The sequence below is a fragment of the Neoarius graeffei genome, chromosome 10 (assembly GCF_027579695.1).
Source record: "Neoarius graeffei isolate fNeoGra1 chromosome 10, fNeoGra1.pri, whole genome shotgun sequence".
Taxonomy (NCBI): domain Eukaryota; kingdom Metazoa; phylum Chordata; class Actinopteri; order Siluriformes; family Ariidae; genus Neoarius; species Neoarius graeffei.
Window position 1 is genome coordinate 55,742,646 of NC_083578.1, and position 23,226 is coordinate 55,765,871.

General features: G+C 40.3%; 1 protein-coding gene across 1 annotated transcript in view; it reads left to right on the forward strand.

Moving 5' to 3' along the window:
* grid2 (glutamate receptor, ionotropic, delta 2) overlaps positions 1-23,226 on the forward strand; it is a 1,182,816-nt gene that overhangs the window by 804,382 nt on the left and 355,208 nt on the right. The window contains exon 7 of the mRNA XM_060930811.1: positions 8,058-8,219. Within this exon, the coding sequence (XP_060786794.1) occupies positions 8,058-8,219 (162 nt within the window). The remainder of the gene's footprint in view (positions 1-8,057; positions 8,220-23,226) is intronic.

Consider the following 23,226-nt stretch of genomic DNA (forward strand, 5'->3'; position numbering starts at 1 on the left):
GAAGGTCTGGGTCTTTCTGTGTGGAGTTTGCATGTTCTCCCCGTGTCCGCGTGGGTTTCCTCCAGGTGCTCCGGTTTCCCCCACAGTCCGAAGACATGCAGGTTAGGTTAACTGGTGACTCTAAATTGACCGTAGGTGTGAATGTGAGTGTGAATGGTTGTCTGTGTCTATGTGTCAGCCCTGTGATGACCTGGCGACTTGTCCAGGGTGTACCCCGCCTTTCGCCTGTAGTCAGCTGGGATAGGCTCCAGCTTGCCTGCGACCCTGTAGAACAGGATAAAGTGGCTAAAGATAATGAGATGAGATGAGACAATAGCGCATCTGTTTCTAGCATGAAAAACAAGAAACATGGTGTGATTTGGACATTGATGGACTGCTGTGTGGTGTCACAGCCCATAAAACTTAGCTTAGTGTTGCTGTTAAAAACATCAGTGCAAAAACAACGTGCATATTTCTTATTATATGGGGAAACATAGAATGCAGTTTTGATTAGATTAGATAAAACTTTACTGATCCCTTTGGGAGGGTTCCCTCAGGGAAATTAAGATTCCAGCAGCATCATGATAGATAAACAGAGAAAAGAAATAGAGAAAAACTTCTAGATAAATTAAAATAAATTAAGTATTTACATATACAAATATAAAAGAATAAGATATGGGGAAGTGGGGGAGGGGGAAAGGGGGGAGAAGTGGGGTTAGGGTAAGTAAGTGTGTGTGTGTGTGTGTGTGTGTGTGTGTGTGTGTGTGTGTGTAAGCAGGAAAGGTATTGCATTTTATATTGCATATTATATTGCACATTGTCCGGTATTGCTTATTGTTAGGCTAGGCTAGGCTACTGCTCCTTCCTATCCTCTGTCCTCCTGTTAGATAACACTTTTTCTAATTTTAATCTGAGATCACATATGGCTGGGAAGCTTGGAGGCAAATATAGGAATGGGGTGTACCAGTACACTCTGGTCTACAATTTGGATCAATTCATGATACTGGCTCCATGGCAAACAAATTTAATGAAGAAAAACTATGACTGAAAAGACTTACTTTCTGAATCATAAACAACACAAAATGATGTGTTTTTTTCTGCATAAAACTATTTAAATAACAATGCTATGAACTCTTGCAGACAAAATGTACTAAAGGTTTACCATATCTTAAAATAAATAAACATATTTATAAATTCTCCCCACTTGTCCAGGGTGTACCCCACCTCTCGCCCATAGTCAGCTGGGATAGGCTCCAGCTTGCACAGGATAAGTGGCTACAGATAATGGATGGATGGATGGGTGGATAAATTCTCCCCCAAAATTTGGCTGAATAAACACATTCTCTGAGCTCTGCCTGAGGCATCATTACATTACAGGCATTTTTTTTTTTTAGCAGATGCTCTTATCCAGAGCGACATACAACATACCCAGAGCAGCCTGGGGAGCTGTTGAGGGTTAGGTGCCATGCTCAAGGGCACTTCAGCCATTTCTGCTGGTCCAGGGAATCAAACTGGTGACCTTTTGGTCCCAAAGCTGCTTCTGTAACCATTAGGCCATGGCTTCCCCATGAGCTAGAAACAGAGCTCCAAAGTTAGCTAAAATGCCCAGAGTCTACGGCCTCTTTCTTGGGCACTGCAGATAATAGTAGTGTGGGACTGGTGATCTGGAGCCATCAGGCCCAGAATGCTCTGTGTATATTTTAACTCAATGGGTTACACAGAGGGCGGCACAGCGGTGTAGTGGTTAGCACTGTTGCCTCACAGCAAGAAGGTCCTGGGTTTGAGCCCAGCAGCTGACAAGGGCCTTTCTGTGTGGAGTTTGCATGTTCTTTTCGTGTCTGCGTGGGTTTCCTCTGGGTGCTCCGGTTTCCCCCAAAGACATGCAGGTGAGGCTAATTGGTGGCTCTAAATTGACCGTAGGTGTGAATGTGAATAGTTGTTTGTCTCTATGTGTCAGCCCTGTGATGACCTGGTGACTTGTCCAGGGTGTACCCCGCCTCTCGCCCATAGTCAGCTGGGATAGACTCCAGCTTGCCTGCAACCCTGTACAGGATAAGTGGTTACAGATAATGGATGGATGGGTGGGTGGGTTGCACATATTGGTACCTCTGGTGTCCAAACAGTGCAATTACAGTAGATGCATAAGTAATAGAATGCTGAGTCCCACAAAGTGGATCGTGTTTCAATGATATACGGTACGTAATCAAATTTTTGCAGTTTGATACATTATACCCTGAATAGGAAGATATTGTAATATGTTGATACTATTTTATGTTTTGGTTGAATTCTGCCTGTCATATGCTTTAAGTCAAATCAACAGTTAATTTCTTTTTACTAAAAGTGTCAGGAAAAGAGTCAGGAAAAGTATGACTGGTAGATACCTCATCATTAGCCACTGTGATACAACCCCGATTCCAAAAAAGTTGGGACAAAGTACAAACTGTAAATAAAAACGGAATGCAATGATGTGGAAGTTTCAAAATTCCATATTTTATTCAGAATAGAACATAGATGACATATCAAATGTTTAAACTGAGAAAATGTATCATTTAAAGAGAAAAATTAGGTGATTTTAAATTTCATGACAACAACACATCTCAAAAAAGCTGGGACAAGGCCATGTTTCCCACTGTGAGACATCCCCTTTTCTCTTTACAACAGTCTGTAAACGTCTGGGGACTGAGGAGACAAGTTGCTCAAGTTTAGGGATAGGAATGTTAACCCATTCTTGTCTAATGTAGGATTCTAGTTGCTCAACTGTCTTAGGTCTTTTTTGTCGTATCTTCCGTTTTATGATGCGCCAAATGTTTTCTATGGGTGAAAGATCTGGACTGCAGGCTGGCCAGTTCAGTACCCGGACCCTTCTTCTACGCAGCCATGATGCTGTAATTGATGCAGTATGTGGTTTGGCATTGTCATGTTGGAAAATGCAAGGTCTTCCCTGAAAGAGACGTCGTCTGGATGGGAGCATATGTTGCTCTAGAACCTGGATATACCTTTCAGCATTGATGGTGTCTTTCCAGATGTGTAAGCTGCCCATGCCACATGCACTAATGCAACCCCATACCATCAGAGATGCAGGCTTCTGAACTGAGCGCTGATAACAACTCGGGTCGTCCTTCTCCTCTTTAGTCCTAATGACACGGCGTCCCTGATTTCCATAAAGAACTTCAAATTTTGATTCGTCTGACCACAGAACAGTTTTCCACTTTGCCACAGTCCATTTTAAATGAGCCTTGGCCCAGAGAAGACGTCTGCGCTTCTGGATCGTGTTTAGATACGGCTTCTTCTTTGAACTATAGAGTTTTAGCTGGCGACAGCGGATGGCACGGTGAATTGTGTTCGCAGATAATGTTCTCTGGAAATATTCCTGAGCCCATTTTGTGATTTCCAATACAGAAGCATGCCTGTATGTGATGCAGTGCCATCTAAGGGCCCGAAGATCACGGGCACCCAGTATGGTTTTCCGGCCTTGACCCTTACGCACAGAGATTCTTCCAGATTCTCTGAATCTTTTGATGATATTATGCACTGTAGATGATGATATGTTCAAACTCTTTGCAATTTTACCCTGTCGAACTCCTTTCTGATATTGCTCCACTATTTGTGGGTGCAGAATTAGGGCGATTGGTGATCCTCTTCCCATCATTACTTCTGAGAGCCGCTGCCACTCCAAGATGCTCTTTTTATACCCAGTCATGTTAATGACCTATTGCCAATTGACCTAATGAGTTGCAATTTGGTCCTCCAGCTGTTCCTTTTTTGTACCTTTAACTTTTCCAGCCTCTTATTGCCCTTGTCCCAACTTTTTTGAGATGTGTTGCTGTCATGAAATTTCAAATGAGCCAATATTTGGCATGAAATTTCAAAATGTCTCACTTTCGACATTTGATATGTTGTCTATGTTCTATTGTGAATACAATATCAGTTTCTGAGATTTGTAAATTATTGCATTCTGTTTTTATTTACAATTTGTACTTTGTCCCAACTTTTTTGGAATCGGGGTTGTAATATAATGGTCTAATACTGTATAATAATAAGTCAGATGAAAGATTTCAAAAGTTATCTTTTAAATTCATTAAACAAGGAATCCACAATAACCAGATTATAACCCAGCATCAGAAAATGTTGGGATGGTATGTTGAAATTGAAATTAAAACTGAAAACAATGATTTGTAAAAAAAAAAAAAAGATTTGACCGGTATTTCATTCAAAACAATAAAATAGCACATTATTTGATGTTTTACCTCATTAATTTTATTCTATTTTATTTTTTCAAAATAAATGCATCAATTTCTATTCTTGCAACACATCTAAAAAAAAAAAGAAAGTAAGTTGGGATGATAAAGCATTTACCACTTTCTAATTTTGCCATTCCTTCTCACAGCACTAAAAATATGCTTAGGGACTGAAGACATCATGTGATGAAATGTTCCAGGTGTAATTTTGTCCCATTCTTCCTGCAAACAGATATTAAGGTGTGCAACAGTACAGGGTCGTCATTGTCATATTTTTCATTTCAAAATTCACCACACGCTCACTATGGGGGACAGAGTGGACAGGCACCCTCTTCTTCCACAGCCATGCCTTTGTAATGTGTGCAGAATGCCGTTTTGCATTGTCTTGTTGAAATTTCCCTGGAAATTATGTCGTGTTGAAGGCAGCATATATTATTCCAAAACTCAGTATACGTTTCTGCATTAATGTTGACATCACAAAAATGTAAGTTACCTTTGCTAGGGGCACTGACACAACCCCATACCATGACAGACCCTGACTTTTGGACTTGTTTCTGGTAACAGTCTGAATGATCCTTTTCATCTTTTGTCCGAAGCACACAGCGTCCATTTCTTCCAAAAAAGGCCTGGGATACTGATTTGTCTGACCATAATATACATTTCCACTGTGTGATGGTCCATCCCAGATGCCTCAGAGCCCAGAGAATTTAATGGTGCTTCTGGACACAGTTAAAATAAGGCTTCGTTTTGCACAGTAAATTTTAACTGATATTTGTGCATGAAACTCCATATTGTAGTGCTTGACAAAGGTTTGCCAAAATAATCCTGAGCTCATGTGGTTATATCAGCTACAGATGAATGATGGTTCTTGATGCAGTGCTGTCTGAGGGATCGTAGGTCACAGATGTTCAGATTAGGCTTGTGCCCTTGCCCTTTACACAAGAAAATTCCTTCAGATTACTTGAATTGTTTCATGATACTCTGCAGCATAGATGGTGAAATATCCAAATCCCTTCTTTGAGGAACATTGTTTTTAAACATTTCAATAATTTTCTCACGCACTGTTGGCAAAATGGAGATCCTCAGTCCATCTTTGCTCCTACGGTAAAAGACTAGGCCTTTCCTGGATACTGATTTTGTACCAAATCATGATTACAATCACCTGTTGACATCACCTGTTTCAAATCACATCATTATTATTTGTTTTATCACATTACTACCCCCAAAATCGCCCCTGCCCCAACTTTTTTTGGAATGTGTTGTACTCCTCAAACACATGAATAGATGTATATTAACAAATGAAATGAAGTTGACCAGACAAAACATGAAAAATTCTGAGTTCATATTGTCTGCAATGAAATACAAGTCAAAGTAAATTTAGAAATCACTTTGTTTGTTTGTTTGTTTGTTTGTTTTTCATTTTCCATACTGTCCCAACTTTTTTCTGGTTTAGGGTTATATATAAAATCAGAAAGTATGTTACATTATGATATTCACAACTAAGCTGACAAATTAACTCAACAGTGCTCAATCACATAATCTTACTGAACTTCACATTATCCACCAACATTTAAGAACATTAGATAAAAAACTGAGATGATTTTAAAGGAAGGCAATCATCCAAAGATGATTTGGGTCAATGAGCTATCCAATGTTACTTAGACAATAGGGTTAAGAGAGTAACTACATAGTGCTTCCTTTATGCAGTTACTGTACACAGTATGCATGGACATTAAGACACAGGTATTTGCCTTGTTATTGTAGATGCTCTGTTCACTTTACTTTGCTCAACATTTCTGCATGAACATTGTAATGTACTGTGTATCAGAAGCATTTACTACCTTCATTCCTGTTGAAGATCTTGGGTAGTGTCTGTTTTCCTGACAGCTAATATGGGTTTTTGTCAGAATCAACAGATCTTTAAATAACCATTAGTGGAATTCATAATTTCAGACCAATTGTAGGTCTGTTTCATGCACACGCACACACGCGCGTGCACACACACACAATATTGTAACAATTGTACTTAAGCTTTGTGGCTTAATCAACAAGGGGGGAAAATGCAATGGCCACTTGACACTATTTATTATGGCCTCATTAAAACAGAGACAACACTTGGGCAAGATTAGAGCAGCACGATCAATCAGAGTTGAATTAACTCTCCTTCCACGCAGCATAGTGTGTGCGCGTGGGTGTATGTGTGTGTAGGCATATCTGGAATGGAGGATGTTGTAATGCTCTAATTATCAATTCCACTCCCCTTTCCTCCACCCTGTGAATTTGCTTTACATTATGCTTGCTGTCAGACTCAAAAGCAAAGAAAACACAAGAAAAGACAAACAGGAATCAGCCAGAGGTCTGAAAGGCGGCTAGGGCTCTGAAGCTATTGCACAAATAGCATTACAGTAAGTTGGAGCTGTTTGCATTCTTTGAAACATGTGCTATAAATGCCAAGCTCCAGCAGCCCTGCTACTACTACCACCTAATGATGGATAGATTAGCAAGGAAATGTAATAATCCAGTTCAGTACTGCTGATCACTACTGATAAGATTTAATCTGTTAGATCACTTAAAATGTTTAATTACTTCTGGTTCCTGTAGTTCAAATGTGGATTTCTCTGTTAGTTGGATTGGATCATTTATGACATGATCCCAGCTGTTGGACTTGACACCAATTGTGTGCACGCACAAATTGTTGCCAAGACAACCTGTCCAAGTTCATAAGCACAAACTTGTTGAAGTTTTCCAGTAATATACCTCCACAAAATAACCAAAGTAAGGAATAAAACATGGTAGGGCATGCTGTTGTAAGAAAATAATCAGTAACGGTTGGCATGATGTAGCCCGAGGTGACATTACCAGCCTAAATTTGATTATTTTCCAATTTTTTTCTTATACCACAGCAGTTTGTCAACAGTTACAACTTTAATTTCTTACACTATATCATTCACATTGTTTATAACTCTTTAATTACATTTAATGTTGTAGATTATCATTCGTATTTACATTATAGCTGCTATAAAGTCATTCTCTCACTACCCTCTTTTTTGTCTGTCTTGAAGTTAATAAGACAAAAATATGCAGGTTGTCATGTTACTGAGAAACCAGAAAGCCCAATTCCTCTGTCCTGAAGGCTCACAAATGGTGAGAAACTTAATGATCGTTACAAAGTGCTGACACAAGACGACTTCGCCTGACTGAAAAATTCACCATATTAATAAATAATAATTATAATAATGATGTTTATTTTGTTAAATAATAACACATATGAATCCATTAATTATTAGCCTTAGATTATGTGGCGTATCCCTCTTTAAACTGTTACGATAGAAATGATGGAGCGTTAGAACAAGCTCAGTAATATAAACCTTGCAGTACTATTACAGAAAGTTAATCAACACCTTTTGATCAAACAGATTTTAGAATTTAACAGTGCTGTGATATAAGAATAATTAATGTTGTATGATTCATTGTCTCTAATCAGCACTCATTTGAAATACCTATTTTTTTTTTAATCAGATTACACCATCCAGATAAGACCATCTGTGTTTGAAAGTGCTAACTCCTTGGCCATCCAAAAAAGGACCCTTGTAACATCAGCACTCTTTGGACTGAAAAAAAACAACAACAGTTTTTGTATCGTTATCGTGGACTGTGTACAAGTGGCACATTTACTACTGCTAGCACAGAACCAAACAATTCCCTTTCTCTTGTTACTATATTTCCTTTGTGAGTCATTAATCTTGCACTTTTTTTTTCTTGTAAGGTGATGACTAATTAAATGCCTTAGGTTTTCCATAACCCGTTGTTTCTCTGTTCCTCTCCTACCCATCTGGCTAGATCACCAACCGCTATATCTACGACACAGTATTACTGCTGGCCAACACCTTCCACAGGAAGCTGGAGGACCGCAAGTGGCACAGCATGGCGAGCCTCTCGTGCATCCGAAAAGGATCCAAGCCATGGCAGGGTGGCCGCTCCATGCTGGAGACTGTCAAAAAGGTAGGACAGTGCCAGAGAGTGGGAAATATATGTGGGCGTGTAAATTCATACGACAGAACATTTGTGCGAGAGTTTGTGCATATCCCTTGTGGTTATTGAGGCATAAATGTGTATTCTGTCGCCTGCTGGGTTTTGATGGACAGCTAGATGTTTTCCAAAATGCCTTTTTCTTCCTCACTAGCAGACATGCTTTCAATCCATTTTTTTCTTTTATTCTCTCATGCCTGAGAAACAGCAAGCCTGGGTAGGCACTTGTGTGTGTGTGTGTGTGTGTGTGTGTGTGCGCACTTCTGTAGGTTCACACTCTTTATGCGCTGTGAAAAATGACCTTGTCCCCAGGGTGCTCTAGTGTATCTGTATGCAGACTTATCACGACTTCTGCCATGAGAGATATTACCCTGCTGAGGGCAGTTATATAAATTGTGACTCTCCAGTACTTAGGCCCTACACCAGTCTGTGTGTAAATTCATGGATCTTTAAATATGACAATCTCTTTGTTATTGCCTCTGCGAACCTCTCATACAAATTCAGACTATATGGTATTTAGCAGAATTAGCTATTCATCCATCTTCCGTAACTGCTTTACCGTGTCACACTGGATCCAGAGTCTGTCTGTCTGTCTGTTTGTCTGTCAGTATTCCAGAGGAATACTGATCATGAGGTGGGGATACACCCTGAGCCTGTCCTTTGCAGATTTAGCAGAATCAACAGATCTTTAAATAACCATTAGTGGAATCCATAAGACCATTTGTAGGTCTGTTTCACACACACACACACACACACACACACACACACACACACACACACACACACACAGAGAGAGAGAGAGAGAGAGAGAGAGAGTCCATCTGAGGTGTACCAGTATATTCTTTCTTTTCAGCAGTATATTTTAGAGTGCTTTTAAGAGGCCTTTAGATCATATTACACTTGAGCCTTACAGCCAGGATATTGTTTTTACTCCACTCCTCAAGATGTGTTTCCACTGAAATAATGCGGTGCGGATTAACTGAAGTTTGGAGTTGAAGGCTTGATAGGTGCTTGTCATAAATGTAAATAATTGTGCTGGGACTTTTATTACTGATTATTACTTTATAATAAAAAAAATGGGATTTCTTTTTCAGCAGCCACAATCATAACTTGGTGGTATAATATCAGATATGGTTGGACATAATTTTTGGCTCAGCCTTTGGCTGAAGCCTATAGAGGCACCTGTCTGTATGTGTATGTTTAACCGAGTTTGAGTGTTTTTAAGAACGTAACTGGCGTGCTAGCTTCAGGTAGCGATTCTACAGTTGCGGTGTGGTGCCATTGAGTACTGACTATGTAAGTGCCATGTTACATAACCTCAGCTTACAATATAATCCTCTGTGGCTGAGCGGTCTAGAGTGCTGTTCAGGCAAGAGACAGATTTTGCAACGTCGGTTTGAATCCTGGCGTCGATGTATTTCTGAGCAGGCTATTTTTTTCTTTTCATGTACCATAGCTTCTCTCTCCCAGTCAAAGGCTGAGCTCAGATCTGCACAGGTCTCTGTTTTGCTCTTTTCATCAAGCTGCTATTTTTCTCATCAGGAAGAAACATGCCTATACTGATATGGGTGGGGCAGCCCAGTATGTGTGACACTTGTATGCATGGATGCCGTGGTATTCAAGCCACTTTTGTCCAAAATTTTAATAATAAGATAAGATACAATGAGATGAACTTCTAACAATATCTAACAATAAATGATGTGCTGTTAATAAATAATGTAAAATATTTATATAGGTAGAAACAATCACCTGTTTATTTCACCTATTATTTTCTGAAATTCAACTGAAACCTTAAGTCATGTCCTACTTTACCACTCCCAAAATTGAATCACTGAGCATTGTTTAACGTGGTTCAGAATAAATGCTACTAACCACAAAGGATACATTTCCTTTTTTAAAAATTATTTTTATTATTTTTCCCCCTGTCTGCCTCAGGTGAGCCACATCGCTCAATATTTGTGTTTGTTAGCTCACAGTCAGTTGTCGATAGTTCACTACTGGAGAGGGTTTAGCTCAATGTTCAGTACTGCCACATCGAGCTGAATTGGATTTTTTTTTTAATTATGGATAGTTTGTGAATAAAACAGCAAAGGCCAAAGGCTATTTTGTGAACATTTTGGTAAAAATAAGAGTTTTGTTTGGCACAAATATGTAATATGATTGCCTCTGTATGTTTCACTTTTCAGTTTGTCGTCATATCTGACTTGTATAGTGCTAGCTTCCACAGCCAGTGTGGCTGTCCTGCTTGCATCATTGCCAGTTAAACTGGATTGTGAAATGTAAAAGAAAGGTCTTTCTTGGCCATAAAATTATTTGTTAAGTACATAAGAACAGCAGGTAACCCTGAACTTTTGTTACTGTAGGGTATTGTTTCCCAAACCAGTCCTTCAGAGACAATCTGCATTATACATATAATTACTACAACTTTCAGAATCTTGCCAGTTACAGTTTCCCTGGTATCTGCATTGTTGTGTGCACACAGTTCCTTTCCTTTTTATCAGTCTTACAGTAGCCAGGTTTTCACTGCAGTTAATATAAGCAGGATCAGCCTAAAGAAGAGGGAAGTAATGAAGTACAAATACTTTGTCACGATACTTAAGTAGAGTTTTTAGGTATCCATACTTTACTTGGGTATTTATTTTTTGACAACTTTTTTTATTTTTATTCCCTACATTTTAACACAAGTATCTGTACTTTATATTTACTAATCAGGGGTAGGTTTCCCAAAAGCCTCTTAACACTAAGAGCATCTTAACTAGTAGAGAGAGTGCTCATTGTGCTGCTTGCTCTACCGTCTAATGATGATCTTTGTGCTGCAGTGCTTTTGGGAAACCCACCCCAGGATTGTTACTTTAGTTGTAATGCATTTAAGGGGAAATTATTGATTATTTTTATTTTATTATATTATTGCATGCCTTTGCAACATCAAGACCAATTTCAACCTAAATGGATGGGACAATACAAAAGACAACACTGGGTACACCAGCCCAATCTGGCAACCCTGACCAAACTATGAGTTGTGTTCACATTTGTTAAACTGAGGGGAATGGGTTTTCTTTTAAATTTGAACGTTTTTGTGTAAACATTTCAAATTATTTGATTTAAATACCTAATGCTTCAGCTGTATGTGATGTCTATTCTCCAAACTCTTCAAATAAGTTATTAGCAAGCATGTAAAGAGTAGCTAGTAAGGTAAAGATAGCTATAAATTAACGATAAGCCATAAGTCATGCTGTACCTAGCTAATCAGTATCGACTGCACATGCAAGTGGATTGTTTATTTATCACTAAGTACTTGGAAATTAAAATATTTGCAGTGGAGCACCTTACATACCCATATTATTTAAAAATTAATTGATGAAAGTGTGGGTTTGACTCCTTCCATGCACACATGCTGACCCCCCCAATTATATTATATTTAAATAATATTGGCTCGCATTGAGTGGTATATTAGATATATTCTATTCAGCTAGCGTGATACTGAACGAGTCGAAGATGAGCTAGCTGAATGGAATATATCTGATATATCATGAAAAAAGCCATTATTATTATTATTATTATTATTATTATTATTATTATTATTATTATACACTCTCTTTTCTAGTTTTTTTTTATGTCCGTTGGTATGTTTTTCTCTTGTAAACAGAGGGGAACCATCAGGGCCTTCAAGGCGTTCAGAGAAGGCCCAAACATATCAGCATTTCAAATGTTATATTTAATTTCTTTCATTCTTTAATTGCTTTCATTCTTTCATAATTTCATGATAATTAGTCTCTTCTCATTCTAACTTGGCCTCATTTTCTATCAAATTTGCTTCAGAAATGAAAGGGTTACTCTCCTGAAAACATTAAAATAGAGTTATCCAATGAGATTTTTTTTGTTTGTTGTCTCTAGGCTGAGAAGAGTTTAGAGCTGGCTCACACATTGGTTAAGACTTCATTGTCGGGAAAGAAGGCCATGGCAGTGTATGTATATGTAGGAAGTGATAGATGAATTAAGCAATCAGACTTTGATTTATAGTGGGAGGGACCAAAAATATATGGCCCCTGGCCTTCTCGAAGGCTAATGCAAGCTTAACCATGAGTCGGCGCTGTCAGCGCAGCAGTGAAGTCACCTTCTAGATGGTGTAGCATTCATCAGTAGTGTTAGTGAATGCTAATAAAGTGCTCAAGCCAATGCTATCGAGAGCAAGTAGCACAGGCTAACGACCGAGAAACTAACATTTCTGTCTCCAGACTCTTTTCCAGTCTCCAGTTCTCTGTCGCTGGTATTTTTCACTCATACTTAAGTATTCATTTCCCCATGTAATTTACTTAGTTACTTTTAAAGTCAACATTGACAGCAACACACAATGGAGCTATGTGGCACCCTGCCACTAATCCCATGCAAAATCCTTTGCCCTGTTGTTTTTTTGGTGTGTCTGGCTAAGTTTTGGCTGAGCTGAAGTCCCAGCCCTAATAGTAACTGTCACCACTGCTTGTAAATATGTGTGAAGAACATCTAATGAAGTTTTGTTAGCCTTTCGGGTGTTCAACACATCTTTAGTTTCAGTTTTCAGTTTATTGATTTACTGCTTAATTATAGCATAGCTAATCCTAGCACTGGAATAACCTAGTCTTTCTCTTTCCTGGCAAACAAAGAAATGCTTCTGCGCATGCGAAGCAAAGAACTTTCTCATTGGACATTCACATCAGCTCCGATGTGTGACGACATGCTGTCTTGACAAAGTGCAATATCATAAATCATATTGCACACTTATTCTTCATTGGTTAGAGTGGTGTAATACATGTAGGATTAGCGATATACTAACAATATTGCATGCTATCAAACCAAATGAATGAAACCCACTTGAAGGAAATAGAATATGTTTTTATTCCATCGAAAAAAAGTGTCCTGTATGTATAATAATATATATTATATTATCCATCCATTATCGATACCTCCTCTCAGTTGCAGGGATGCTGGAGCTAATTCCAGCTGACTTCAGACGAGAGGCTAATCTATAACACAGTGACAAACAACCATTCACATTCACACCTATGGGCAATTTAGGTGGGGTTTACATTAGACCGTATCAGCGGATCATCAGATTAACGTTTTTAAAACGATTAGTGTGCACACAGCAACGCCAATACACGATTCGCGTGCACACAGCAACGCCAATACACGGATACACTCGGCTCCGCAGGCATCCTGCGCTCCAAATCACTCCGCCCTGAACAGCAAGTGCCCTCTGGAGGGTGCGCACTCCGGCCCTGCGCAGCTCACAGAGCGCACGAGTGGAGCGCACGAGCAGTGAATTGAGACTGAGCCGCTGTGTGTGTGATCTCAGTGCATGTCGGGCATGCGCGTCACTTACCACTTGCAAGTGGAAGGATGGCAAGCCTAAAGACAATCATAACTACACAATGGGCAGTATTTGCATCAGTATTTGCAGTATTTTCATACTTTTATACTCTTTAATGAAAGGTGATACAAGGCGGAAGTCCGCGCCGTTTTTCAGCAGTCGCGTCACATGACCAACGCCAGCGAATCAGGATGGTGGATGTCACAGTGACGTTGTCCAATGACGACGCCAGCTAGAGCTCAGCACAGCGTATCCGCGTATTCTCAATGTTTACACAGCACCGGACCAGACACGATCTGGATTGAATACGTGGACCCTGGCGGATTCCTGTTTCCCGGCGTTTCCAGGCTTTTTAATGTAAACGGACAGTGCATCCACGAAGAAAACGAGACAGATATGGTCTAATGTAAACTTGGCCTTAGAGTAGCCAGTTGACCTAATCCGCATGTCTTTGGACTGTCGGAGAAAACCAGAGCACCAGGAAGAAACCCATGCAGTGAGGAGGAGAACATGCAAACTCCACATAGGCTACGTTTACATTAGACCGTATCTGTCTCGTTTTCTTCGCGGATGCACTGTCCGTTTACATTAACCCCCCTGAAAAAGCGGGGAAACGGGAATCCGCCAGCGTCCACGTATTCAATCTAGATCGTATCAGCTCCGGTGCTGTGTAAACATTGAGAATACGCGAATACGCTGTGCTGAGCTCTACCTGGCGTCTCATTGGACAACGTCACTGTGACATCCACCTTCCTGATTCGCTGGCGTTGGTCATGTGACGCGACTGCTGAAAAACGGCGCAGACTTCCGCCTTGTATCACCTTTCATTAAAGAGTATAAAAGTATGAAAATACTGCAAATACTGATGCAAATACTGCCCATTGTGTAGTTATGATTGTCTTTAGGCTTGCCATCCTTCCACTTGCAAGTAATAAGTGATATGCGCTGGGATCTCACACACAGCGGCTCAGTCCCGAATCGTGGCTTGTTCACTTCACTCGCGCGCTCTGTGAGCTGCGCAGGGCCGGAGTGCGCACCCTCCAGAGGGCACTCGCTGTTCAGGGCGGAGTGATTTGGAGCGCAGGATGCCTGCGGAGCCGAGCGTATCCGCGTATTGGTGTTGCTGTGTGCACGGCTAACGGTTTTAGTGTAAACGCGAATCGTTTTAAGAACGTTAATCTGATGATCCGCTGATTCGACGTAATGTAAACGTAGCCATAGAAAGGCCCCAACTGGCAGCAAGGTTTGAACCCAGAGTCTTCTTGCTGTGAGGCGACAGTTGAAACTACTGCACCATCGTGCCACCCATGCTAAATTATATCTGAATCACCCATGCCGCTCATTATACTATATTATATGGACACGCGACTCGTACAGTCAAGCCAAAAAGTCTGCACACCCTTTTCACCTTCTCCACGTTTTCTTATGTTACAGACTTATTCTACAATAGATTGAGTTCATTTTTTTGGTCACAAAATTCTATACAAAATAGCCCATAATGACAAAGTGAAAGCAGGTTTTTAGACATTTGTGCTAATTTATTAAAAATCAAAATGTAAAATATCATATGTACATGTGTGCACACCCTTTGACGTGACACCCAAAAGTGAGCTGAGGTGCATTTTGTTTCCAGTGATACTGCTTGAGATTTTTCTACAACTTAATTGGAGTCCACCTGTGGTAAATTCAATTGATTGGACATGATTGGGGCTTGCCAACACCTGCCTATACTGTATAAGGTCCCATAGTTGACAGTGCATGTCAGAGCAAACTTCAAGCCATGGGGTCAAAGGAATTATCTGCAGACCTCAGAAACAGGATTGTGTCAAGGCATAGATCTGGAGAAGGGTACAGAAAAATTGCTGCAGCTTTACAGGTCCCAAAGAGCACAGTGGCCACCATCATTCGTAAACAGAAGTTTGGAACCAGCAAGAATCTTCCTAGACCTGGCCGCCCAGCCAAACTGAGTGATCAGGCTAGGATCTTGGCTAGGGAGGTGAGCAGGAACCCGAGGGTCACTCTGACAGAGCTCCAGCATATCCTTGTGGAGATGAGAGACCCTTTCAGAAGATCAACCATCCAGGCAGCACTCCACAAATCAGGCCTTTATGATAGAGTGGCCAGACGGAAGCCACTCCTTAGTAACAGGCACATGACAGCCTACTTGGAGTTTGCCAAAAGGACTCTCAAACCATGAGAAACAAGATTCTCTGGTCTGATGAAACAAAAATTGAACTTTTTGGCCTGAATACCAAGTGTCATGTCTGGAGGAAACCAGGGACTGCTCATCACCTGGCTAATGCCATCCCTACAGTGAAGCATGGTGGTGGCAGCATCATGATGTGGGGATGTTTTTCAGCAGTGGAAATGGGGCGACTAGTCCTCATAGAGGGAAAGATGAATGCAGCTAAGTACACTGAGATCCTTGAAGAAAACCTGCTCCAAAGTGCTCTGGACCTCAGACTGGGGCGAAGGTTTACCTTCCAACATGACAACGGCCTGAAGCACACAGCCAAGAGAACAAAGGAGTGGCTTCGGAAAAAGTCTGTGAATGTCCTTGAGTGGCCCAGCCAGAGCCCAAACCTGAATCCAATTGACCATCTGTGGAAGGAGCTGAAAATGGCTGTGTACCGATGCTCCCCATCCAACCTGATGGAGTTTGCAAGGATATGCCAAGAGGAATGGGTAAAAATGTCCAGAAACATGTGTGCCAAGCTCGTAGCTTCTTTCCCAAGATGTCTTGAAGCTGTAATTGCTGCCAAAGGTGCATCAACCAAGTATTAGGCTAAGGGTGTGTACAGATATGTAACCCCTAAATGACCTATTTTTGTCAGTAAAATAAAATTGCACATTTTCTAAAAACCTGTTTTCATTTCGTAATTATTGGTGATTGTGTGTAGATGTCTGAGGCAAAAAAAATGAATTCAATCTATTGTAGAATATGTCTGTAATGTAATAAAACATGGAGAAGGTGAAAGGGGTGTGCAGACTTTCTGGCTTGACTGTATTTTTCATACGTGCTACATCTGGGACATGGAGATCCAAAACCATGACATAGATTTCTATATGTCACTCGTGAGAAAATTGATGAATTGTTTTGATAAATTTGTGTGCTTTTTGTATGCGAATGTGTCTCTATAATAAAAAGAAAATCACATGGTGGCTTGAAGATATGAAGTTTATCTTCTCTTTTTGAAAAACTCACATTGTTATACAAAATACATTGTGGATCTGAGTGATATATTTTTCAATATTTCACTCCGATGGCATCACTCCCAGTGTTTTCCTGCTGACGAGACACACGTTGTCAAAAGGGCGAGCCAGTTCAAAATTAAAATTCTTTTGATTAACTTGCCATTTTTTGTGGATGTGTCCATATAATGTAAAGAACATTACACAGTGCCATGAAGATATGAAATTTTTCTTCTTGTGTTGAAAATATTTCACTCGTTTGCTTTGCTCACTCATGAATATGTTCACCACTCGGAGATAAACTTCATATCTTCGTGCAACTGTGTAATATCCTCAATATAATATAATATAATATAATATAATATAATATAATATAATATAATATAATATAATATAATATAATATTACATGAGATTCAGTTAGCTTTGCACAGAAACAACCAGTAGAAATGGCCTTCAAAGAGCTACTGTTTACTTTTCTTCTTTGATTACATTTCAGAGCCTGTACTTTTGAAATTTTACTTGAGTAAAGAAGTTGAATCAGTTCTTCTACTTTTATAAGAGTCATTTTTACACAAGTGTCTGTATTTCTACTTAAGGAAAGAATGTGTGTAATTTTGCAACCTCTGTCAGTCTAAGACACTTTAGAAATCTATCTTGTGAGCAAACTGTGCTGCATCCAGGTTATTGCAAGCATATATGTTTTTACTTTACAGTGTATCATATCCCTCTATACAGCATACAGAAATAAGTAGTCTGTGATTGATGATTTGTACAAAACATTCCCTTTTATGCAAGTAGTCAGTTTCTGAGCATGTTGAGTAAGAAAATCTATCAGACACTCCAGCAATAGAAGAGTAATTAATAACAATTCATATAAAACATTAATCGTATAAAGTTTTAATCGTTTAACTTATCACTATTTGTTCCTTATTGTCAGAATTTTGACAGAATTATGACATATGTTGATCTAGTGTGACATACACATTGCACAAATTCTGATATGCCTGTTCAGACTGAGGTTGCATTGCAAAAATCAGACCTGTATCTGATTTAGGACCACATATGAAAGTGGCCCAAATCAGAAATGAAGAGTCCATGCCATTTGTGCTATTCACACTGTTATGGAGGGAGAAAAAAAAAGACTTGAGTTACATCTATCTATCTATCTATCTATCTATCTATCTATCTATCTATCTATCTATCTATCTATCTATCTATCTATCTAGTTTTTGGCAGCCATTTTTGATTTAGTTTTAGTCTTAGTCTTTTGGATGAAATGCTTATTAGTTTTAGTCACATTTTAGTCAATTCCATCCTTGATAGTTTTGGTCTAGTTTTAGTCGACGAAAACTAAAAGGGTTTTAGTCCAGTTTTAGTCATTCATTTTAGTAAAAAAAATAATTACTTTAAAACATTAAATTAGGCCAATACAGAGATATGAAATTGTAATCGAGGTTGACAGGTTGTGCATCAGGGCTGGGTATCACCAGATACCTCACGATACGATACTATGGCGATATTTTGCCCACGATAACGATAATATCACGGTACAGCGATTCTGCGATAATCGATATATTGCAAGAAATTTCAACCACATCACAATATCTGTGTCACTGAAGAAAATCAGAATTTATTGACCACTGTAAAATTACATTTCACATACATAACTACACACTCTTGCCAGACATATATTTGTCTCTATTCCACTGCTGGCAAAACCAAGAGTTGCTTCACTACAACATACAGAAAATTCCCATTTCTGTGCTAATATTCTCAACTTTTCTGTAAGCATGGACACATCAGTGCTGCTTAACAAGGAGAATCAAACTGTTTTATGAAAACTTAAAACTTGCACTGCAGACTGCACATACATTTCAGTGCTAACACTAATATCAATTTGTTCTTTGTAAACTTGAGAACATATACCTGAGAACATTTAACTTGTGCATAGTACTTGTGTAAAGTTTAATCCAAACCTGTACTGTGAGCACATATTTCAAAACTGCATGTTCTTCTTCAGGAAGAGCAACTAGTCAGCATGCTCAGAGGTGAGACAGCTCCTCTGAGAGCTGATTATGTCACCTGCAGTAGAAATTGAATATCTAATTGGAGCGAAACAGGTTTTGCAAAATGCGTACTCTTTGTCCAGCTCACTGGGTTTTTTTTTCTCCTTTCCTTTGGAATCCAAAGTGCCTCCAAACATCTGTCTTAAAGTTCGGCGGCGTCTCTAGGTTTACGTTAACAGCCATGCTTGCTTGTTTTCTTCCTCACTGCAACCGCCGGGAAAAAAAGAGAAGACGAAGTGTGCCTTGCAGTGAGGTAGCAGCACAGCGACACCTCGCGGAACGGAGGTGCGGAAGTCGTACTGGATTTACAAACCCGTCTGAAACATGATTTATTATTTTAAAAAATATCGATATTCAAATTTCGAGTATTGATATTGAATCGGAAGACAAAGTATCGCGATATATCGCCGTATCGATATTTTTGCCCACCCCTATTGTGCATAACATGCTCTCTACATAAACGCTGTCTAGTGTACATGCTCTCTACATAAACGCTCTCTAGTGAGTATACACTCTACATAAATGCTGTCTAGTGTGTATACTCTACATAAACGCTGTCTAGTGTGAATGCTGTCTACATAAACGCTGTCTAGTGTGCATGCTCTCTACATAAACGCTGTCTAGTGTGCATGATCTCTACATAAACGCTGTCTAGTGTGCATGATCTCTACATAAACGCTGTCTAGTGTGCATGATCTCTACATAAACGCTGTCTAGTGTGCATGCTCTCTACATAAACGCTGTCTAGTGTGCATGCTCTCTACATAAACGCTGTCTAGTGTGCATGCTCTCTACATAAACGCTGTCTAGTGTGCATGCTCTCTACATAAACGCTGTCTAGTGTGCATGATCTCTACATAAACGCTGTCTAGTGTGCATGCTCTCTACATAAACGCTGTCTAGTGTGCATGCTCTCTACATAAACGCTGTCTAGTGTGCATGCTCTCTACATAAACGCTGTCTAGTGTGCATGTTCTCTACATAAACGCTGTCTAGTGTGCATGCTCTCTACATAAACGCTGTCTAGTGTGCATGCTCTCTACATAAACGCTGTCTAGTGTGTATGGTCTCTACATAAACGCTGTCTAGTGTGCATGCTCTCTACGTAAACGCTGTCTAGTGTTGAATGCTCTCTACATAAACGCTGTCTAGTGTGTATGCTGTCTACATAAACGCTGTCTAGTGTGCATGCTCTCTATATAAACATTGTCTAGTGTGCATGTTCTCTACATAAACGCTGTCTAGTGTGTATACTCTCTACAAAGACAACGTTTAGTGTGCATGCTCTCTATATAAACACTGTCTAGTGTGCATGCTCTCTACATAAACGCTGTCTAGTGTGCATGCTCTCTACATAAACACTGTCTAGTGTGCATGTTCTCTACATAAACGCTGTCTAGTGTGTATATTCTCTACATAAACGCTGTCTAGTGTGCATGCTCTCGACATAAACGCTGTCTAGTGTGTATACTCTCTACATAAACGCTGTCTAGTGTGTATACTCTCTACATAAACGCTGTCTAGTGTGCATGCTCTCTACATAAACGCTCTCGTGTGTATGCTCTCTACATAAATGCTGTCTAGTGTGCATGCTCTCTACATGAACGCTGTCTAGTGTGCATGCTCTACATAGATGCTCTCTAGTGTGTATGCTCTCTACATAAACGCTGTCTAGTGTGCATGCTCTCTACATAAACGCTGTCTAGTGTGCATGCTCTCTACATAAACGCTGTCTAGTGTGCATTCTCTCTACATGAACGCTGTCTAGTGTGCATGCTCTCTACATGAACGCTGTCTAGTGTGCATGCTCTCTACATGAACGCTGTCTAGTGTGCATGCTCTCTACATAAACGCTGTCTAGTGTGCATGCTCTCTACATAAACGCTGTCTAGTGTGCATGCTCTCTACATAAACGCTGTCTAGTGTGCATGCTCTCTACATAAACGCTGTCTAGTGTGTATACTCTACATAAGCACTGTCTAGTGTGTATACTTTCAACATAAACGCTGTCTAGTGTGCATGCTCTCTACATAAACGCTGTCTAGTGTGCATGCTCTCTACATAAACGCTGTCTAGTGTGTATACTCTCTACATAAACGCTGTCTAGTGTGTATACTCTCTACATAAACGCTGTCTAGTGTGTATACTCTCTACATAAACGCTGTCTAGTGTGCATGCTCTCTACATAAACGCTGTCTAGTGTGCATGCTCTCTACATAAACACTGTTTAGTGTGCATGCTCTCTACATAAACGCTCTCTAGTGTGCATGCTCTCTACATAAACGCTGTCTAGTGTGTATGCTCTCTACATAAACACTGTCTAGTGTGCATGATCTCTACCTAAACGCTGTCTAGTGTGCATGCTCTCTACATAAACGCTCTCTAGTGTGCATGCTCTCTACATGAACGCTGTCTAGTGTGCATGCTCTCTACATAAACGCTGTCTAGTGTGCATGCTCTCTACAGAAACGCTGTCTAGTGCGCATGCTCGCTACAGAAACGCTGTCTAGTGCGCATGCTCTCTACATAAACACTGTCTAGTGTGTATACTCTCTACATAAACGCTGTCTAGTGTGCATGCTCTCTACATAAACGCTCTCTAGTGTGTATACTCTCTACATAAACGCTGTCTAGTGTGCATGCTCTCTACATAAACGCTGTCTAGTGTGCATGCTCTCTACATAAACGCTGTCTAGTGTGCATGCTCTCTACATAAACACTCTCTAGTGTGTATACTCTCTACATAAACGCTGTCTAGTGTGCATGCTCTCTACATAAACGCTGTCTAGTGTGCATGCTCTCTACATAAACACTGTCTAGTGTGCATGCTCTCTACATAAACGCTGTCTAGTGTGCATGCGCTCTATATAAACACTGTCTAGTGTGCATGCTCTCTACATAAACGCTGTCTAGTGTGCATGTTCTCTACATATACGCTGTCTAGTGTGTATACTCTCTACATAAACGCTGTCTAGTGTGTATACTCTCTACATAAACGCTGTCTAGTGTGTATGCTCTCTACATAAACGCTGTCTAGTGTGCATGCTCTCTACATAAACGCTGTCTAGTGTGCATGTTCTCTACGTAAACGCTGTCTAGTGTGTATACTCTCTACATAAACGCTGTCTAGTGTGTATACTCTCTACATAAATGCTGTCTAGTGTGCATGCTCTCTACATAAATGCTGTCTAGTGTGCATGCTCTCTACATAAACACTTTAGTGTGCATGCTGTCTACATAAATGCTCTCTAGTGTGCATGCTCTCTACATAAACGCTGTCTAGTGTGTATGCTCTCTACATAAACACTGTCTAGTGTGCATGATCTCTACATAAACGCTCTCTAGTGTGCATGCTCTCTACATGAACGCTGTCTAGTGTGCATGCTCTCTACATAAACGCTGTCTAGTGTGCATGCTCTCTACAGAAACGCTGTCTAGTGCGCATGCTCGCTACAGAAACGCTGTCTAGTGTGCATGCTCTCTACATAAACACTGTCTAGTGTGTATACTCTCTACATAAACGCTGTCTAGTGTGCATGCTCTCTACATAAACACTCTCTAGTGTGTATACTCTCTACATAAACGCTGTCTAGTGTGCATGCTCTCTACAGAAACGCTGTCTAGTGTGCATGCTCTCTACATAAACACTCTCTAGTGTATATACTCTACATAAACGCTGTCTAGTGTGCATGTTCTCTACATAAACGCTATCTAGTGTGCATGCTCTCTACATAAACACTCTCTAGTGTGTATACTCTCTACATAAACGCTGTCTAGTGTGCATGTTCTCTACATAAACGCTATCTAGTGTGCATGCTCTCTACATAAACGCTGTCGTGTGCATGCTCTCTACACAAACGCTGTCCAGTGTGCATGCTCTCTACATAAATGCTGTCTAGTGTGCATGCTCTCTACATAAACGCTGTCTAGTGTGCATGCTCTCTACATAAACGCTGTCTAGTGTGCATGCTCTCTACATAAACGCTGTCTAGTGTGCATGCTCTCTACATAAACGCTGTCTTGTGCAGACATCCCAAGTCTCCCGGAAGTTCCGGGAGTCTCCCGCATATTGATAGTGGCTCCCTGATGCCCGCAAATTGGATAATATCTCCCGGAATCTAGAGCAAGCAAGCAAGAGCGTGCACGCGAAACATTAATGTCTGCATTGCACATATGACGGAGAGCGAGAGAGACTGCGTGTGCGCCTGTTCATGTAGCGCATGCTAGACAAAGAGCATCCTGATTGGTTTACAGACATCCAAACTCATTTCAGGGAGGTGTCGTGACACCCCCCGCTGATGGGGAAAAAAGTCATGCGTCACGACACCTCCCTGAAATGAGTTTCTGCAGGTTGGGATGTCTGCTAGTGTGTA